We start from the raw sequence: 15,400 nt of genomic DNA on the forward strand, positions 1-15,400 counted from the left end.
TTATTTATACCACGCCCATCTGGCTGGGTTTCCCCAGCCACACTGGGTGGCTTACAGCACATAAAAAATTGTAAAATGTACATAGTTGTCATACACAGGTGACTGCAATTATTTATCTGTGTATATATATATATATATATATATATATATATATATATATACACACACACACACACAGTGGTACCTCAGGTTACAAACACCTCGGGTTACAAACACTTTGGGTTACAGACTCCACTAACCCGGAAGTAGTACCTCAGGTTAAGAACTTTACCTCAGGATGAGAACTGCTCTTTGGTGCTCAATCAGAACTAACAGGAATTTGGGTTTACCCTAGATTGCCATTTGTTCTGATATACCATGAAAGAGCAGGTTTTCCCTTGGAAAGGAATGGGGCAAGGGGGAAAACTCCTTGGACCCATGCTTAGAAAGCGTGGGTCAAGCAGGAAACTGCCAGGACTGTGCTTTCTAGGCACAGCACATGCGGAAGTGTGGATGAGCCCTGTATTTATATTTACAGTGGTACCTCTGGTTACGAACTTAATTTGTTCCAGAGGTCTGTTCTCAACCTGAAACAGTTCTTAACCTGAGGTACCACTTTAGCTAATGGGGCCTCGTGCTGCCGCCGCAGCACAATTTCTGTTGTTGTTGTTTTCTTCCATCCCCATCCTTCCTCATTGCACTTCAAATTTCAACGGTGCTAAGTTATGCGGAATATCGCCATGTCTATGCAGAAAAGCCTCCCTATTGGTTTGCCAGGCCACACCTGTCATTGGGAGTCCTCTGAAATGCAAGGCGAGGCGAGTTGGCCGCAGTCCAATCAATCCCAGAGTGTTTTAGCAGATTGTTAATTAGCAGAAGCCGGCCATTTCCAAGGCAACCAGCAGTATTGGTCCGCATGTGTCCTCAGATGTTTCATTGAGGTGTGTAGGGTGAGACAAAGGATTACAGCAGATGTCCAGACATCAACAATGAGAAGGGATCAAGGGATCCCCTGAGTCTACTTTGTAGGATGGAAGTTGTTCATAGCCATCTGCGTTTTCTAACGGTAACTCAGATTAGCAGATAGCTGCTTCTCTGCCCCTAGCAAAAGTGGGCAAATGTATGTGTTTGGGAATTATAGGGACAGAACTACCTAAATTGTATAGAAATTTATTTATGTATGCTACTACAGCAGCGAGAATGCTACTTGCCCAAAAGTGGAAAGAATCAGAAGTCCCACCAAAGGAGGAATAGATCCAAAAATTATGGAATATGCAGAAATGGCGAAATTTGCCAGAAGAATAAGAAATCAAGATAACAAACTTTTTATAAAAGAATGGAAATGGTTTATGGAATATTTACAGATAAATTGCAAACCAATAAAAGCATTGGCAGAATTATCGTAATAACCTGCAGTTTCATAAAAGTATATATTTAAAGTAGATAATTAAATGAGCAAATTAAATGAATTTGGATATGCAGAAGATATTTTATAAAAATATATATATTAGGAAACTGCAGAAAGAGGGGGAAGGAAGTCAAACTTCGAAATGTTAAATTGATTGTGAAACTAATGAAATGTATAAACTTGAAAAGTATAAATAAAAACTTTTTAAAAAAGTGGACAAATAACGTTACCAATAAAGTTCAGCATAGGTATTAATGTCAAGCCTCTGCAAGACATTTGGCAGGAACAGTTTACTGTTACAAAAAAATTGACTTTCTGACTGTTCATCGAAAGAAGGCCTTTAATGAGACATGGAAAAAACCCCAACTCCAGTAACTATATTTTTGTGTGGATGTTGCCGTAGAGAAGGACAAAGCAAAGATAAAGCTGAGTTATTTATTACTTTTGCTACAGTTTCTTTTGTTCTTCCTTTCAGGACATTTATTTGTTTGGAGGAACTTCCAAGTCTGAAGATGGGAGTCAAATACCAAGGAATGATATTATGAAATTAAGTTTAGGTGAGATGGGGGAGCAGTGGAAGAACGGGTGGATTAGATAACGTTGTCCATCGTTGCCTGTTTGAAAGTTACTGATTTCTGAGGTGCATTTTTGCTATGCTATTTGAATACTGCCTTTATCTCTACACTTCAAAACACACCGACTTCTTTCCATTTCGGCTGATCCATTTGTCTGTTGGTTATCCCTTATAATGTTTTTTTCTTTGAATCTGCGCTTCTTTGTCCCCACTTCTGGGGGGGGGGGGGAATGTAGCAACCAAAAATAGTTCCTCCAGCAAAATTTGCTGTGCATTTATAACTTCAGGGTAGTTTCTGATTATTGTTCTTAATTTATCATGTCGCAGGGAAGAGGGGGGAACAATTCAAGAGTCTTGTGGCACCTTAAAGACTAACATACCGTATTTTTCGCTCTATAGGATGCACCAGACGATAGGACGCACCTAGTTTGGGGAGGAGGAAACAAAACAAAAAAAAAAAAATTCTGAATCCCAGAAGCCAGAACAGCATGAAGTATCTGACTTCTGGAATAGCCTCTTGCTGTTCTGGCTTCTGGGATAGCCACTGGGATAGCTGGTCTAGCTTTGCACGAAGCCTCCACAGGGCATGGGGAGCCTTCAGCCCTGTGCCCTGTGGAGGCTTTGTGGAGCTGTCCAAAAGCCAGAAAGCGCTCCCTCTGTGCTCTGGAGGCTTCGTGTTTCTTTTGCTGAAGCCACAGAGCCTGCATTCTCTCCATAGGACGCGCAAACATTTCCCCTTAATTTTTGGAGGGGGAAAAGTGTGCCCTATAGAGTGAAAAATACGGTATTTGTTGTGACAGAAGCCTTTCTGGACAGAAAGTGCTTAGCAAGTGCTTACATGTTACTGCGGAAAATTGTGTGTGGGAGAGTGAGTGAGTGAGTGAGAGAGAGAGAGAGAGAGAGAGAGAGAGAGAGAGAGACCTGGTTCACATAATCAGAGCCAGTCTTAGTATTATGCAGAATGAGGCAGCCACCTGTGACAGCTATGTCTAAAGGTAAAGGTAAAGGTACCCCTGCCCGTACGGGCCAGTCTTGACAGACTCTGGGGTTGTGCGCCCATCTCACTTAAGAGGCCAGGGGCCAGCGCTGTCCGGAGACACTTCCGGGTCACGTGGCCAGCGTGACATCGCTGCTCTGGCCAGAGCCAGAGCCAGAGCCAGAGCCAGAGCCAGAGCCGCACACGGAAACGCCGTTTACCTTCCTGCTGGTAAGCGGTCCCTATTTATCTACTTGCACCCGGAGGTGCTTTCGAACTGCTAGGTTGGCAGGCGCTGGGACCGAGCAGCGGGAGCGCACCCCGCCGCAGGGATTCGAACCGCCGACCTTTCGATCGGCAAGCCCTAGGCGCTGAGGCTTTAACCCACAGCGCCACCTGCGTCCCTATTTGTATTTGTTGTGACAGAAGCCTTTCTGGACAGAAAGTGCTTAGCAAGTGCTTACATGTTACTGCAGAAAATTGTGTGTGGGAGAGTGAGTGAGTGAGAGAGAGAGAGAGAGAGAGACCTGGTTCACATAATCAGAGCCAGTCTTAGTATTATGCAGAATGAGGCAGCCACCTGTGACAGCTATGTCTAGAAGTTATTTAATCCACTATTGTTGCATTATTATTTTTACTGCCAGAGAGCGTTTATGGGAGTTACTGCCTTTGGCACCAGAGTAACTTGGGAAAAGAAAGATCGACACAAGAACAAGAGAGAAAACAGTTGTTTCTCTCAAAAAGTGCCAAATTCATTTATTGGTACCAGATGCTTTTCGGAAACAATTTTTCCCTTCTTCAGGGGCTGATCTAAGAACTATGATGCATATGCTTTACAGGTTGTGTCATTAACCTGCCACTTCAAAAATGACTGGAGAACAAAGAATGCAAATTCTCAAACATATCTTTTTGAAGATAATTGTTTCATCCACGTTTGAACTCCGAACATCCGTTTCACACATCAGAATGAAAAGATTTTTTGCCGTCGAAACCACATACTCCAGCAAAAAGGCTCCGAGGAGTCTAAACCACAAGAACCTCTCTAGTTTAAAAGGAAAAAAAAGACTTCTTCACTTAGGAACTCCTTGTGTCAACACTAGAACATATTCCCAAACCTTCATTATGTTGTAAACAAAATCTGCCCTTTTCCCCTTATGGGGTATCCAAGAGCCCGTATAGAGTCCTTATGTGGGTTCCCTATTGGTAGGAGAAAATAACAGAGACCAACCAGAGAATATTGAGAAGCAAAGCAGCCAGTAAGACTGATCTTTATTGATCTGTTGTAACAGGGTGCTCCCCTCACACGCAGGAAAGGAGGAGGACCCAGAACAAAGGTGTGCCTGCACTTATATAGACATTTTAAATTCCCTGCCCTGGAACTCAAGACTACCCCCTCCATACATCACACATACATCACAGAAAGGGTGTACCCTAAAACCACCCCCCACAAACATCATACCTACATCACAGAAAAGGTGGTCTACAACAGAAATTTGAATGTTGTTGTTTTTCCTGTCTGCCAAGTTATCTGATAATGCCTTATCTGATTGCCTTTCCTGGTAGTCTTTTCTTGGTAGTCTGCCACCCTTTGAAATGGTGATTACTAAATTCCTGTAACAAGGAAGGTTTTTTCACCTCCTCCCTCCTTGCAGAGAAACATTTGGTCAGCTTGAGAGTCAAAATGGTTTCAGGACTGTTTTCCTGTGCTGCTTCAGACATGTGGTTTATATATATATTTATGTATGTGTTTGCTTGGTACATTTATGAACATTTAATATATATCTAAGACCTTAAAATTCTTATTACACTTGTATTTGTATTTGCATGAACAAGACACAAGGGTAAACAGAAGGGGAGCAAATTACTGGCTGGCCAGCCTGGACAGCTCAGTTGTTTGCCAAGGTTGCAGGTTTGATTCCAGTATGGGGCAGCTGCATAGTCCTGGATAGCAGGGGGTTGGTCTAAATCAGGCACACCCAACTCTCTAGAGACTGCAATCTATTCCCAGTAAGGTACCCCTGACCATTAGGTCCAGTCGTGGCCGACTCTGGGGTTGCAGCGCTCATCTTGCTTAATTGGCCGAGGGAGCCGGCATACAGCTTCCGGGTCATGTGACCAGCATGACTAAGCTGCTTCTGGTGAACCAGAAACACAGTTTACCTATATATTTACTTGCACTTTGACGTGCTTTCGAACTGCTAGGTTGGCAGGAGCAGGGACCGAGCAACGGGAGCTCACCCCGTAACGGGGATTCGAACCGCCAACCTTCTGATCGGCAAGTTCTAGGCTCTGTGGTTTAACCCACAGTGCCACCCGCATCCCTTACAGTATAATAAAACTGGCAGTGATCTACCCATTGTCATTGCCCATACTTGTCGAGCTTTTTTTAGGAATGATTGAGCTGCTCGCCCAACAGTCCGCTGACCTCCCCCCACTCTGTTGCAGATACAGGGAATAAAACCCTTCACAACAGCGCCAGCGGCAGCAATGGGACGTAGTGCTGCCGGGGACGGGGCATGTCATAATCACTCAAGAACAACTGGGCGATCACTGCTTTAACTACCGCAATCAACCAGGAGCACCATGGTGATCTACCTCTCGATCGCGGTCGACCAGTTGGACATTGTTGGACTAGATGATCCTCAGGGTCTCTTCCAACTCTACAGTTCTGTGATTCTAGGTCTCACATACTCCTTCCTGGTGGATGGACTTGGCTAGATGGCTTCCAAAGCTGGTGGAAACCATGCTTCCTACTTTGAGCACCTTGGAGGAAAGATAGAAATGAAATAAAGTGGGTTCTCCTTCATGGAGAGCATGTGTTGCGGTGGGGGAAACCATGACATTCCCAGTTGCTGGGCGGGTTAGTATGGATGACCACGAATTTGATTGGGCACCTCCAATTGTTGCTGGGGAGAATTTAATGTTGCAAAATGGTTTGATTGATGGAGGTGCTATTTATTCCCTGTGTGCAGCGTTGAGCTGCCTCTTTTCACTGTGCACATCGGATCACCTGCCCACCTTCCCTATATTTAGGGTTTGTTGGTGCTGACCTTGCTATACCTGTCATGAGGCCATCTGCTTTGGGGCAGGGGCCTGGTAAGAATTTTTACCATTTGGCTGATTGGCCGGTGCCATTTGGTTTTTTGCCTAAAAGGTAAAGGGACCCCTGACCATTAGGTTCAGTCGTGACCGACTCTGGGATTGCGGTGCTCATCTCGCTTTATTGGCCGAGGGAGCCGGCGTACAGCTTCCAGGTCATGTGGCCAGCATGACTAAGCCGCTTCTGGTGAACTAGAGCAGCACACGGAAACACCGTTTACCTTCCCACCGGAGCGGTACCTATTTATCAACTTGCACTTTGACGTGCTTTCAAACTGCTAGGTTGGCAGGAGCAGGGACCGAGCAACGGGAGCTCACCCGGTCGTGGGGATTTGAGCTGCCAACCTTCTGATCGGCAAGTCCTTGGCTCTGTGGTTTAACCCACAGCGCCACCCAGTTTTTGGCCTACTGCATAGCAAATTGTCACAACTTGTAAGGTTGCGGTTAGGCATTGGTTAATTTTGATTGGTGGAGGGGATGTGTTTGGCTGTGGCTGCCCCTCCAATGCTGCTGCAGCAACGGTATTCAGTTAAAGGAATCCAGTTGCTCGCCATGCTCTTGTCCGAACCCCTGTCAAGGGGCTAGGGCCACGCAAGAGCCCCTGGGAGCATTTGGGGAGATGTGAGAGCCTGGCGCCCAGCTCTATTCTCTCCCCAAAAATGTTTACCCTTACTGACTTCCGCAGGCTTGCAGTTGTCAGTTCTGTTCCTACCTCTATGTGGGAACAGATCATCGCGAACCAATGCCTAAGTAACCACTCACATACTGTAATTCAATAAAGTTGTGGCCAAAATTATGCCAAAAACCAAAACAAAATGTTGTGTGAACTGTGTCTTTATTCGGGGGTTTCCTGGGGGGCCTTGACACGCAACTAGCTAAATAAATGTGAAAGACAATATAAAGTCTTGGAAGGGAATGCTGGTCTGGGTTTCTCTCCTAAGAATCCATCACAATTAGGAGGTCCCACCTCCCAATAAAGGTTTTTTTTAAAAAAAACAAAACAAAAACAGAATACCTTGTGATCCAGCCGTAAAGTCATAAGTGATTAAGCAGTCTCTATTTCTCATATCTGGGCACTGTACATACCATATATTTAAAGCAGACGACATTCACCAGATAAACTTGGGAACTGTAATTTGTTAAGGGCGCTGGAAATTACAGCTCTGTGAAGGATAAGCTACAGTTTCCAGCATTCTTGGGGTGACTTTGTGTGCTTTCGGTGTGTATCATGTATCTCGGGGCAAGCCAAGTTTTAGACATTTTCAACAAAATAAAAGATTGCCCAGGATTTTAACTGGTTTTATATCTATTGTTGGTGGGGCTTTTTGTTTGTTTCTTTGTTTCTTTGTTTGTTTACTGTTGCTATGATAATTGCTTTTGTTTCTGATGTTTTTGATCTGTTTTATATTTGTTTTATGGTTCTCTTTTGTAGGCTATCTTGAAAATCTAGATTAATAATAAAAAAAATTAAGTGTACCGTGTGTATGCAGCCCTGTTCTAAATGATCAATGACTTAGATCAAGGGGTCAAAATAATGTACTATGTGCTCCTTGTTCACAGCACTCGTAAAGCATTTTGAGAGAACTGACAAATGCAAGATAGTTTATACAGGTGGCAGGTTTATTGTGGTTCGAGGACCCGACCCCCGCGAAGTAAAATGAAGACACGGGGACACGTGATATAAGGTTAATGGGCTGGAAAAGGCCACAACTTTATTGATTACAGCAATGAAAAGGTATTGGCTTAGGCATTGGATCGCGAAACAAGTGGGTTTATTCACCAGGGGTTCATCACCTGTTGATGCTAATCCAACTATAGGCTCACCCCTGATGTCACCGAGGGTCGTGCCATGGCCTCCCGCCAAGCAGGCTTCGGACGGAATACACGACCGCCAGATTCCATTAACGGAATACCCCTAGAAATTGAAGGCATAGGCGATGGCCACACCTAGCACTTCGACACACCACAACACATTATTCCAATGCCTAACCTACCCACCAATACCACCAAAAAGTTGTGACGATTGCTACGAGGTAGGCAAAAAAACCAAAAAGCCTAATGCCAAATGGAAAAACTCCTACCAGGCCCCCCGGGCAACCGGGGCGACCAACCTAAGGTCCATAGCAAGGCCAATGACCTAAGCCCTAACTCAAAGGGAGTGGAGGGTGGGTGACTCGCCCAGGACGACAAAGAGAAATGAGGCCGGGGGGGAGGCTGGCACTGCAGCATAAAGGCTGCTGGACACGCCCCCCCCCATGGCACCTGGTTGGACAGCCACCGGGGGGGGGGCGTGAGTGCCAGCCAGGTGAGCTGGAGGCAGGGGGCAACGCCCCCTGCTAGGAGCGGTGCTCGGGCTCCCGTCCACAACCACTCCCCTCTCTTTCAGGGAGGAGAGTCCTTGCAGTACAGTTCGCTTTCCCCTTCTGTTCCTGAATCTAGCCTATTTAGATTGAAGTTGTGGCTGGCTTTAGTAATTTTAAATTCAGTAACTGCACTCTAAAAAAAGAGAGGCAATAATCTCTCTCCAATGATCTTTCTTTTTCTTTTTCCACTACCCAAGCACAAATGGAGGATTAACTCATTTTTGTTACAGATCCCTTGTAGCTTTTCTTACAACAATTATACAAAGCTCAGGCATTCAGAGGTTTCTCAGTACTATATTTATAGCACTGAGAGCACCTTCAGCATAATCCACGGGAAAGAATCATTGTTTAGATTATTGTCAGCGAGTTTGCTTTCATTATTATTATTTTCTTTTGTGCCGTTCAGCGCGGATGAAATGGAAGATGCCACTCTACGTAGGAATCCCCCCTGCTTGCAGACGGAACCATGTGGCGTTTATTCTTCATAGCCATGTAAGTGAAAATCATTTTGAAGCCAGGAGCCTGCTATTCTTCGAATTTTACTGCATTTCAGCCTCTCTCAGTGGATGGATCCATAGAGCTTTTCCATGTTTCGAAAGAATGTAGAATACAAGAGAGCACTTAATAATATGCTGAGCTTTGAAATGGAAACAGGTAACGGGGACAACTAGATCACTCTCAGAAAGTGAGACTGGGTGTATCATATGGGTTTGGTGATTAAGGCTGCAACCCAAATCTCACCTACCTGGGAGTAAGCCCCATTGAATTCAATACTCCTGTCATCTTTTCTCTTTTCAGAGAATCAGCTGTGGGGGATGGGAGCAATCAAGATCAGGACCATGGGGGGGGGGGGGATGAGGGAAGTTGACTTGTGCCCAGGGCCAGATTGAGGTTTGATGAGGCCCTAAGCTACTGAAGGTAATGGGGCCCTTTATACGTCCAGCTGTCCTTTGTCAACAACAAATTGTCGCTGTTTTTTGTGTTGAATATATGCTATATGGTAATGTATGGACCTAATAGGTAGCTAAAGCCATTTGCACATGCAGAATGTAGGCACCCTATATATAGAAATGAGCAAACCAGTGATATTTTAGGGTTTGGGCTAGCAAGTGGGGCCCATTACTTCCATTATAGGAGAGTACACAACACAAAACACTGTTGCTATATGTAGGTTTTATTTTATATGTTTTTTACCTTATATTTTGGAAATGTACATCCAGGTGTTTTTTTCTTTGATTTTTTTGGGGGCCCCCAAGAGAGTGGGGCCCTAAGCTATAGCTTGTTTAGCTTGTAAGTAAATCCGGCACTGCACGTGCCCTGGGTGGCAGGTTAAAAAAGGACCCCTGACAGTTAAGTCCAGTCGCGAATGACTCTGGGGTTGCGGCACTCCCCTTGCTTTACAGGCTGTGGGAGCTGGTGTTTGTTCACAGACAGTTTTTCCAGGTCATGTGGCCAGCATGACTGAGCCACTTCTGGCATAACCAGAGCAGTGCATGGAAACACCATTTACCTTCCCACCAGAGTAGTACCTATTTATCTACTTGCATTTTTGGTGTGCTTTTGTTTTGTTTTTTTAAATAATATTTATTACTTTTTAAAAAGGAAAAAGAGACAAGAGAGGAAAAAAAGGGACAAGAAGATCAAGAAAAAATAATACAATACAATACAATATATAAACCATACAAAACACAACCTTAACACATTTCTAACACAATGAACTAAACAAAACAAAACAAACGCAATTTAAAAACATACATCATACCTTTTCCATATTCTAACTTTCATTTCCTTATATCATAGACCTCCTCTCACCTCCCTCTTTGTATTCCACTTCCATTAATTGTTTCAGTAATTCCTTTCCATCTTTCTCCTTTTTCTATCATATAAATATCTCATTTTTGGCGTGCTTTTGAACGGCTAGGTTGGCAGGAGCAGGGACAGAGCAACGCGAGCTCACCCCATCGCGGGGATTCAAACTGCCTACCTTCTGATCGGCAAGCCCAAGAAACTCAGTGGTTTAGACCACAGCACCACCCGCGTCCCTCTGGGTGGCAGGTTAGGAGGGTGAAAATGGGTGTAACGTGGAAGAGAGAATAGAAAAGAAATTAATGGGACAGAGTTCCTAATTCGCCCTAACCTTCCCCTGTATTGCAGTCCTGATCTGACTTCCACCCCCATTCTGTTTAAAACAAAATGATACTAGGAATTCCAATAATGTCACCCAATTATTGGATGTTAGCTATATTTTTATATGTGTTCTGATCATTTTGGAATATTTAGCTAGGTGCTTTCACTGTTCGTCGTTTCCTGTCATCCTATCTGCTTTGGGAGAGTCAAAGGCAAGGTCTGTTGGTTACTGGGATGGCAGAGGGATTTCCTGATATCGAGAACTGAATACAGTGGTGCCCCGCAAGACGAATGCCTCGCAAGACGGAAAACCCGCTAGATGAAAGAGTTTTCCGTTTTGGAGGCGCTTCGCAAAACGAATTTCCCTATGGGCTTGCTTCGCAAGATGAAAATGTCTTGCGAGTTCCTGCAGGTTTTTTTTTCCTCCCCCCCTTTTTCTAAGCCGCTAAGCCGCTTATCTGCTTATCCGCTAAGCCGATAAGCCGCTAAAAGCCGCTAAAAGACGCTAATAGCGCTAATCCGCTAAGCCGTCAATGGGCTTGCTTCGCAAGACGAAAAAACCGCTAGACGAAGAGACTCGCGGAACGGATTCTTTTCGTCTTGCGTGGCACCACTGTATTGGGAGCGTGAGGGATGCCTGGATCCTGGCCAGATCCATTAAAGCCAGATCCATTAAAAAGGCACCAGTGACTGAGAGAGGAAGATATACAGTGGAACAGAGGAGAGGGCAAAGGTGGAAGTCCCAGCTGTATTGACAACAGAGCTCTCAGAAGGTTCAAGGGCCAAATATTGATGCCCAACGTTGGGTACGGTAGCAGTAAGAAGACAAAGCACATGTTGCCTTAAGCATTCTGAATGTTCCTTGTCTACAACGTCAAAGAGCTGGAGGTGCAGCTGCTGTGCAACAAGTCCTGTTGTGCAGAGATTGCTCACAATGTTTCATCCAAGAATCGGAAGATAATTGTGGAAAGAGCAGCTCAGCTCTCTGTCAAAGTCACCCATCCAAATGCCAGGTTGTGCAGTGAGGAAAATGAATAAATAGTTGCTCTTGTACAACTGCGTTTAATAAAAAGTCAACAAGTGTTAAGGAGAGAGAAAAAACCAGCACCAGCGATTCAGATTGAAGAACAGGACACAATCTGCACAAGATCCCTGGTTTTAGGAATCTGGTTCCCATGCAATAATGCACTCTGTGCAAAAATAAATAAATTCCAGTGTTCTGCTTTTGAGCCAACTGGATTGGAAGACTGGCCTTGGCCAATGGGAGATCATTGGAAAAAAAGAACCTTGGAGAGGTGTGAATCAGGGAAGGAGACAGTTGACAGTTGAAGGACAGTGAGAGGAAGGCAGGAAAGGGTGAGGCAATACTGAGGGAGATGATATAAGGCCTCATCAGTCTTAGGGCAGCTGACTGGTCTGTTGGTCCTCAGCAATGAGACAGTTGGTAGGGCCTGCTGATGGGGCCCTCCCACAACTACAGGTTTACCTCATGGCGGCAACTGTGTGTGGGAAGCCGTGCTAAACTTCTCAAAAGACCGATATTGTGATTCTTCAATGAACAACATAAATTTGCACCCCTGCCTGTAGACCCTCCTGGGCCACTCCTTGAGGTCACTGATGCTGGCCTTGAGGAGCCTCAGAATCTGGCAACCCAGAGACACACAAGCAAACAGGGTGTTCTGTGTTTGGCCAGACTGCAACTGGAAGAGAGCTTCAATAAGAACACAAGAAGAGCCTGCAGGATGAGGCTGCTGGTCCATCTCGTCCGGCATTCTGTTCTCACAGTGGCCAACCAGGTGCCCATGGGAAACCAGGGAGCAGAACTTGAGCGCAAGTTCCCTTTCTCCTCCCATAGTTTCAAGCAATGGATATTCGGAAGTACTTCTGCCTCCAACCATGGAGGTGGACCATGGCCATCAAGCCTAGTCTCCATTTATAGTCCTCTCTTCCTGTTCAAACTTTCAGAGTGATTAGGCCTAGTATAAATCCTAGCCTGGCAGTCTTTTTAGAAGTGGAAGAATTACTTCAAGTGAGAGTGTGTGGGACTGTATTCTTAATCAGTTCTTAAGGCATCTAAGTGGATAAAACAGAATAAGGTATTTGTAGAAATACAAACAGGGTTGTTGATGGAACAGGTCAACATTCCCAGAGGTACAGAAGTGGCTGTGAAAGATATGGGGATCTTGCTCGACAAGGAAGTTATCTTCAGCAGAAGCTATTAAAATTGCTTCTCTCTCGTGAAATCCTCCAATCTGCTTGCATTTCTCGCTTTAGATTAGTTTTCAGGAGATTTACCTGGTAGTTTCTATCTTTGCTGCCCACTGTTATGATGTCCCAGGAAATGGGGAAGAGTTTTTGAACTGCTGGGGTGAACTGCTGCCCATTTCCACATTAAGCCATTGTTTTCTCATTCCAAGAGCCCCGACTTTCCTTCTGCCAAGTGTCAAGCATAAGTTTGCAACTTAGAAAAGGCATTTCCTGTTTGAAAGGATAATCGGACTGCTGTAACATGCATTTGTGCATAATACGTTGTTTGGGCTTGAGGGGCCAAGAACCCAACAGATCCTCAGCCCTTTTAAAATGTGGCTCTTTGGAAGAAATTCTTCCAATGTTTCTTCTTCTTTTCTCTTCTTCTTTTTTCTTTTCTTCTTTTTTTCCTCTTTTGTTCCTTTTTCATATATATGTGCTTATTTGAAATATGTATGTATGTATGTATGTATGTATGTATTTGCAATATTTTGCATATATTTTGTAACAATTATGTTAGATAAATTTAAAATTTAAAATAAAATGTGGCACTTTTGGGGGGGAGGTGTTATTGGGTTATTGTTTTTATTTTTATTATATATATTGTGGTTTTCAAGTTGATCTTTTCTGTGAACCGCCCTAAGACCTCCGGGCATAGGGGGGTATAAATAATAATAATAATAATAATAATAATAATAATAATAATTTTACACCAGCCTTCTCTAACCTGATTCCTTCCCCCGGGTATTTTAGACTAAAAGCGCAGAAGCCCCAACCAAGATGGCTAATGGGCAAGGATGATGGTCATTGCTTGTAACCCCAAATTTATGAAGGGTATTAACTTGAGGAAGACTGTCTTATCCTATCATATTTCTGAAAGGTTCAAGAGTTGCTGCTGCTGTTTTTGTTCTTCAGAAAGCAATAAGCAGGCACAGCACTTCCCCATTAGACAATGTCGGGATGGGGGGGGAGAGAAAATAACTTACAGGGCCCAAGCAAGGATAGCAAAATTTATAAGCTCCACGTGTTTTCAAGTGCTTGTTAGTCATACCTAACGGGCCCGGTTTGGGGGGAAAGACTGTTAATTTGCAATATGTCAAGCCTCTTCTGCTCTTGGATGAAGCACACTATGCAAGTATAGGGCAAATGACAGCAAAATTTGAACACTGTCCGCTCTAATTTCAAAGTGCAGATTTCAGAGTGGGAGTTTGCTTACAGTTTATTATCTGAGACCAGTGAAGATCCCTGGTCTTTGTGGGATAAACCCTCCACGATGGCAATTTCCAAAGAGACAACTGTGAAATTAAGAAATCGTGTTTGTGTTTGTTTGTGTGTGTGCTCCAGACCAAAAGCTTCCATAAATGTGATTTGTGTTACCATTGTTTGAATTCATATTCAGCTAATACGTTACTGCGCATTCTTACTTTTCTGTATTCACAGCTCTATATCCTTGGCGGCACAAATGAAAAAGAATTAAATGATCTCATGGGAATGAAACTGATAAATCCTTCTGACAGACAGCCTAGTAAGTTTCGTTAAGTTTTTGATGACGCGCCATTAAATTTGAACCTGTTCCCATCACTCAGTTCCGCACCACTCTCACCATTGTGAAGAGGCAACTAGAAAGTTCTAGGTTTCCAAAATCATTTATTCTTCACAGAACCAACTAATCATTGAACACACTTCTCTAACGTTAGTTTTGCGTGCTGGATATTCACGTAAAGTGTTGCTGTCCAGCTTTTTATTAAAAAAATTATATCAGACTCAAAGTGCATAACTTCCTCGCTCACCTGATTTCATTGCTGAATATGCTCTATTAGTTTGTCTCATGAATCAGTATCACAGAATGAGTTAAGCATCATAAAACTGATTTCACCAAAGGTAAATTTCTATACACTATAAGTCTTAGCTAACCATATTGGGTGGAATAATGTGATTTGATTACAGCTGCTGTGGAAGGCTGTAGCTCAATGGTAAAGCACTGCTTTGCATGCAGAAGGAACTAGATTCAGCCCCTGACATCTCCAGGTTGCGTTAGGAGAGGCTGCTGTGCGAAGTCATGGAAACCCACCACATTCCTGCATTACAGGGCATTGGACTCGATGACCTTTGAGGTCCCTTCCAGCTCAACAATTGTATGAATCGATGATCTATAGCCAGAGTAGACTGTAGCCATATTAGACTTTGCCGATTGGTGGGCTCTGCGTTGCTCCCTGACAGGAGGAAGGAAGTCAAATGACACCGAGGGTTGGTTCAGAGAAAGAGTTCTTTATTTCTGCTCTCCGGAACAGAAGAAAGGCACCTGCGTGGTGTGTCCACAGCAAGTCCAAAGAAATGAGAAATTTCATGCAGTATATATATCCTTCAGGCACCCTCTCCCCCTTCCCCAGGAATCCAACCTATACATCAGCCTATACACGCAGGTTGACATCACATATGTTCCTGCTCTGGTATTCTTAACCATAAAAGGGTATTCCTTCCTGTACTTCTGACCATAAAAGGCTATTCCTGTTCCTACTGTTATCTTGGAGCAAGAGGTCACCAACTCCAAGAACACACTCTTCCCAGACTAGGTCTGTGTGTCAGAGTGTGTCCAGGACGTAAGATAAGACCTAGACGTGTCATCC

The 15,400-nt window shown here is 44.0% G+C and overlaps 1 protein-coding gene across 3 annotated transcripts in view; it reads left to right on the forward strand.

Moving 5' to 3' along the window:
- The window catches only part of LOC307226702 (kelch domain-containing protein 3-like), a 79,231-nt gene that overhangs the window by 35,265 nt on the left and 28,566 nt on the right, over positions 1-15,400 (forward strand). For all 3 annotated transcript variants that reach the window (XM_079995626.1, XM_079995628.1, XM_079995627.1), the window contains exons 11-13: positions 1,863-1,944; positions 8,806-8,891; positions 14,214-14,298. In XM_079995626.1, coding sequence (XP_079851752.1) covers positions 1,863-1,944; positions 8,806-8,891; positions 14,214-14,298 — 253 coding nt within the window. The remainder of the gene's footprint in view (positions 1-1,862; positions 1,945-8,805; positions 8,892-14,213; positions 14,299-15,400) is intronic.

This window comes from Podarcis cretensis (assembly GCF_951804945.1).
Source record: "Podarcis cretensis genome assembly, chromosome: 11".
Lineage (NCBI taxonomy): Eukaryota > Metazoa > Chordata > Lepidosauria > Squamata > Lacertidae > Podarcis > Podarcis cretensis.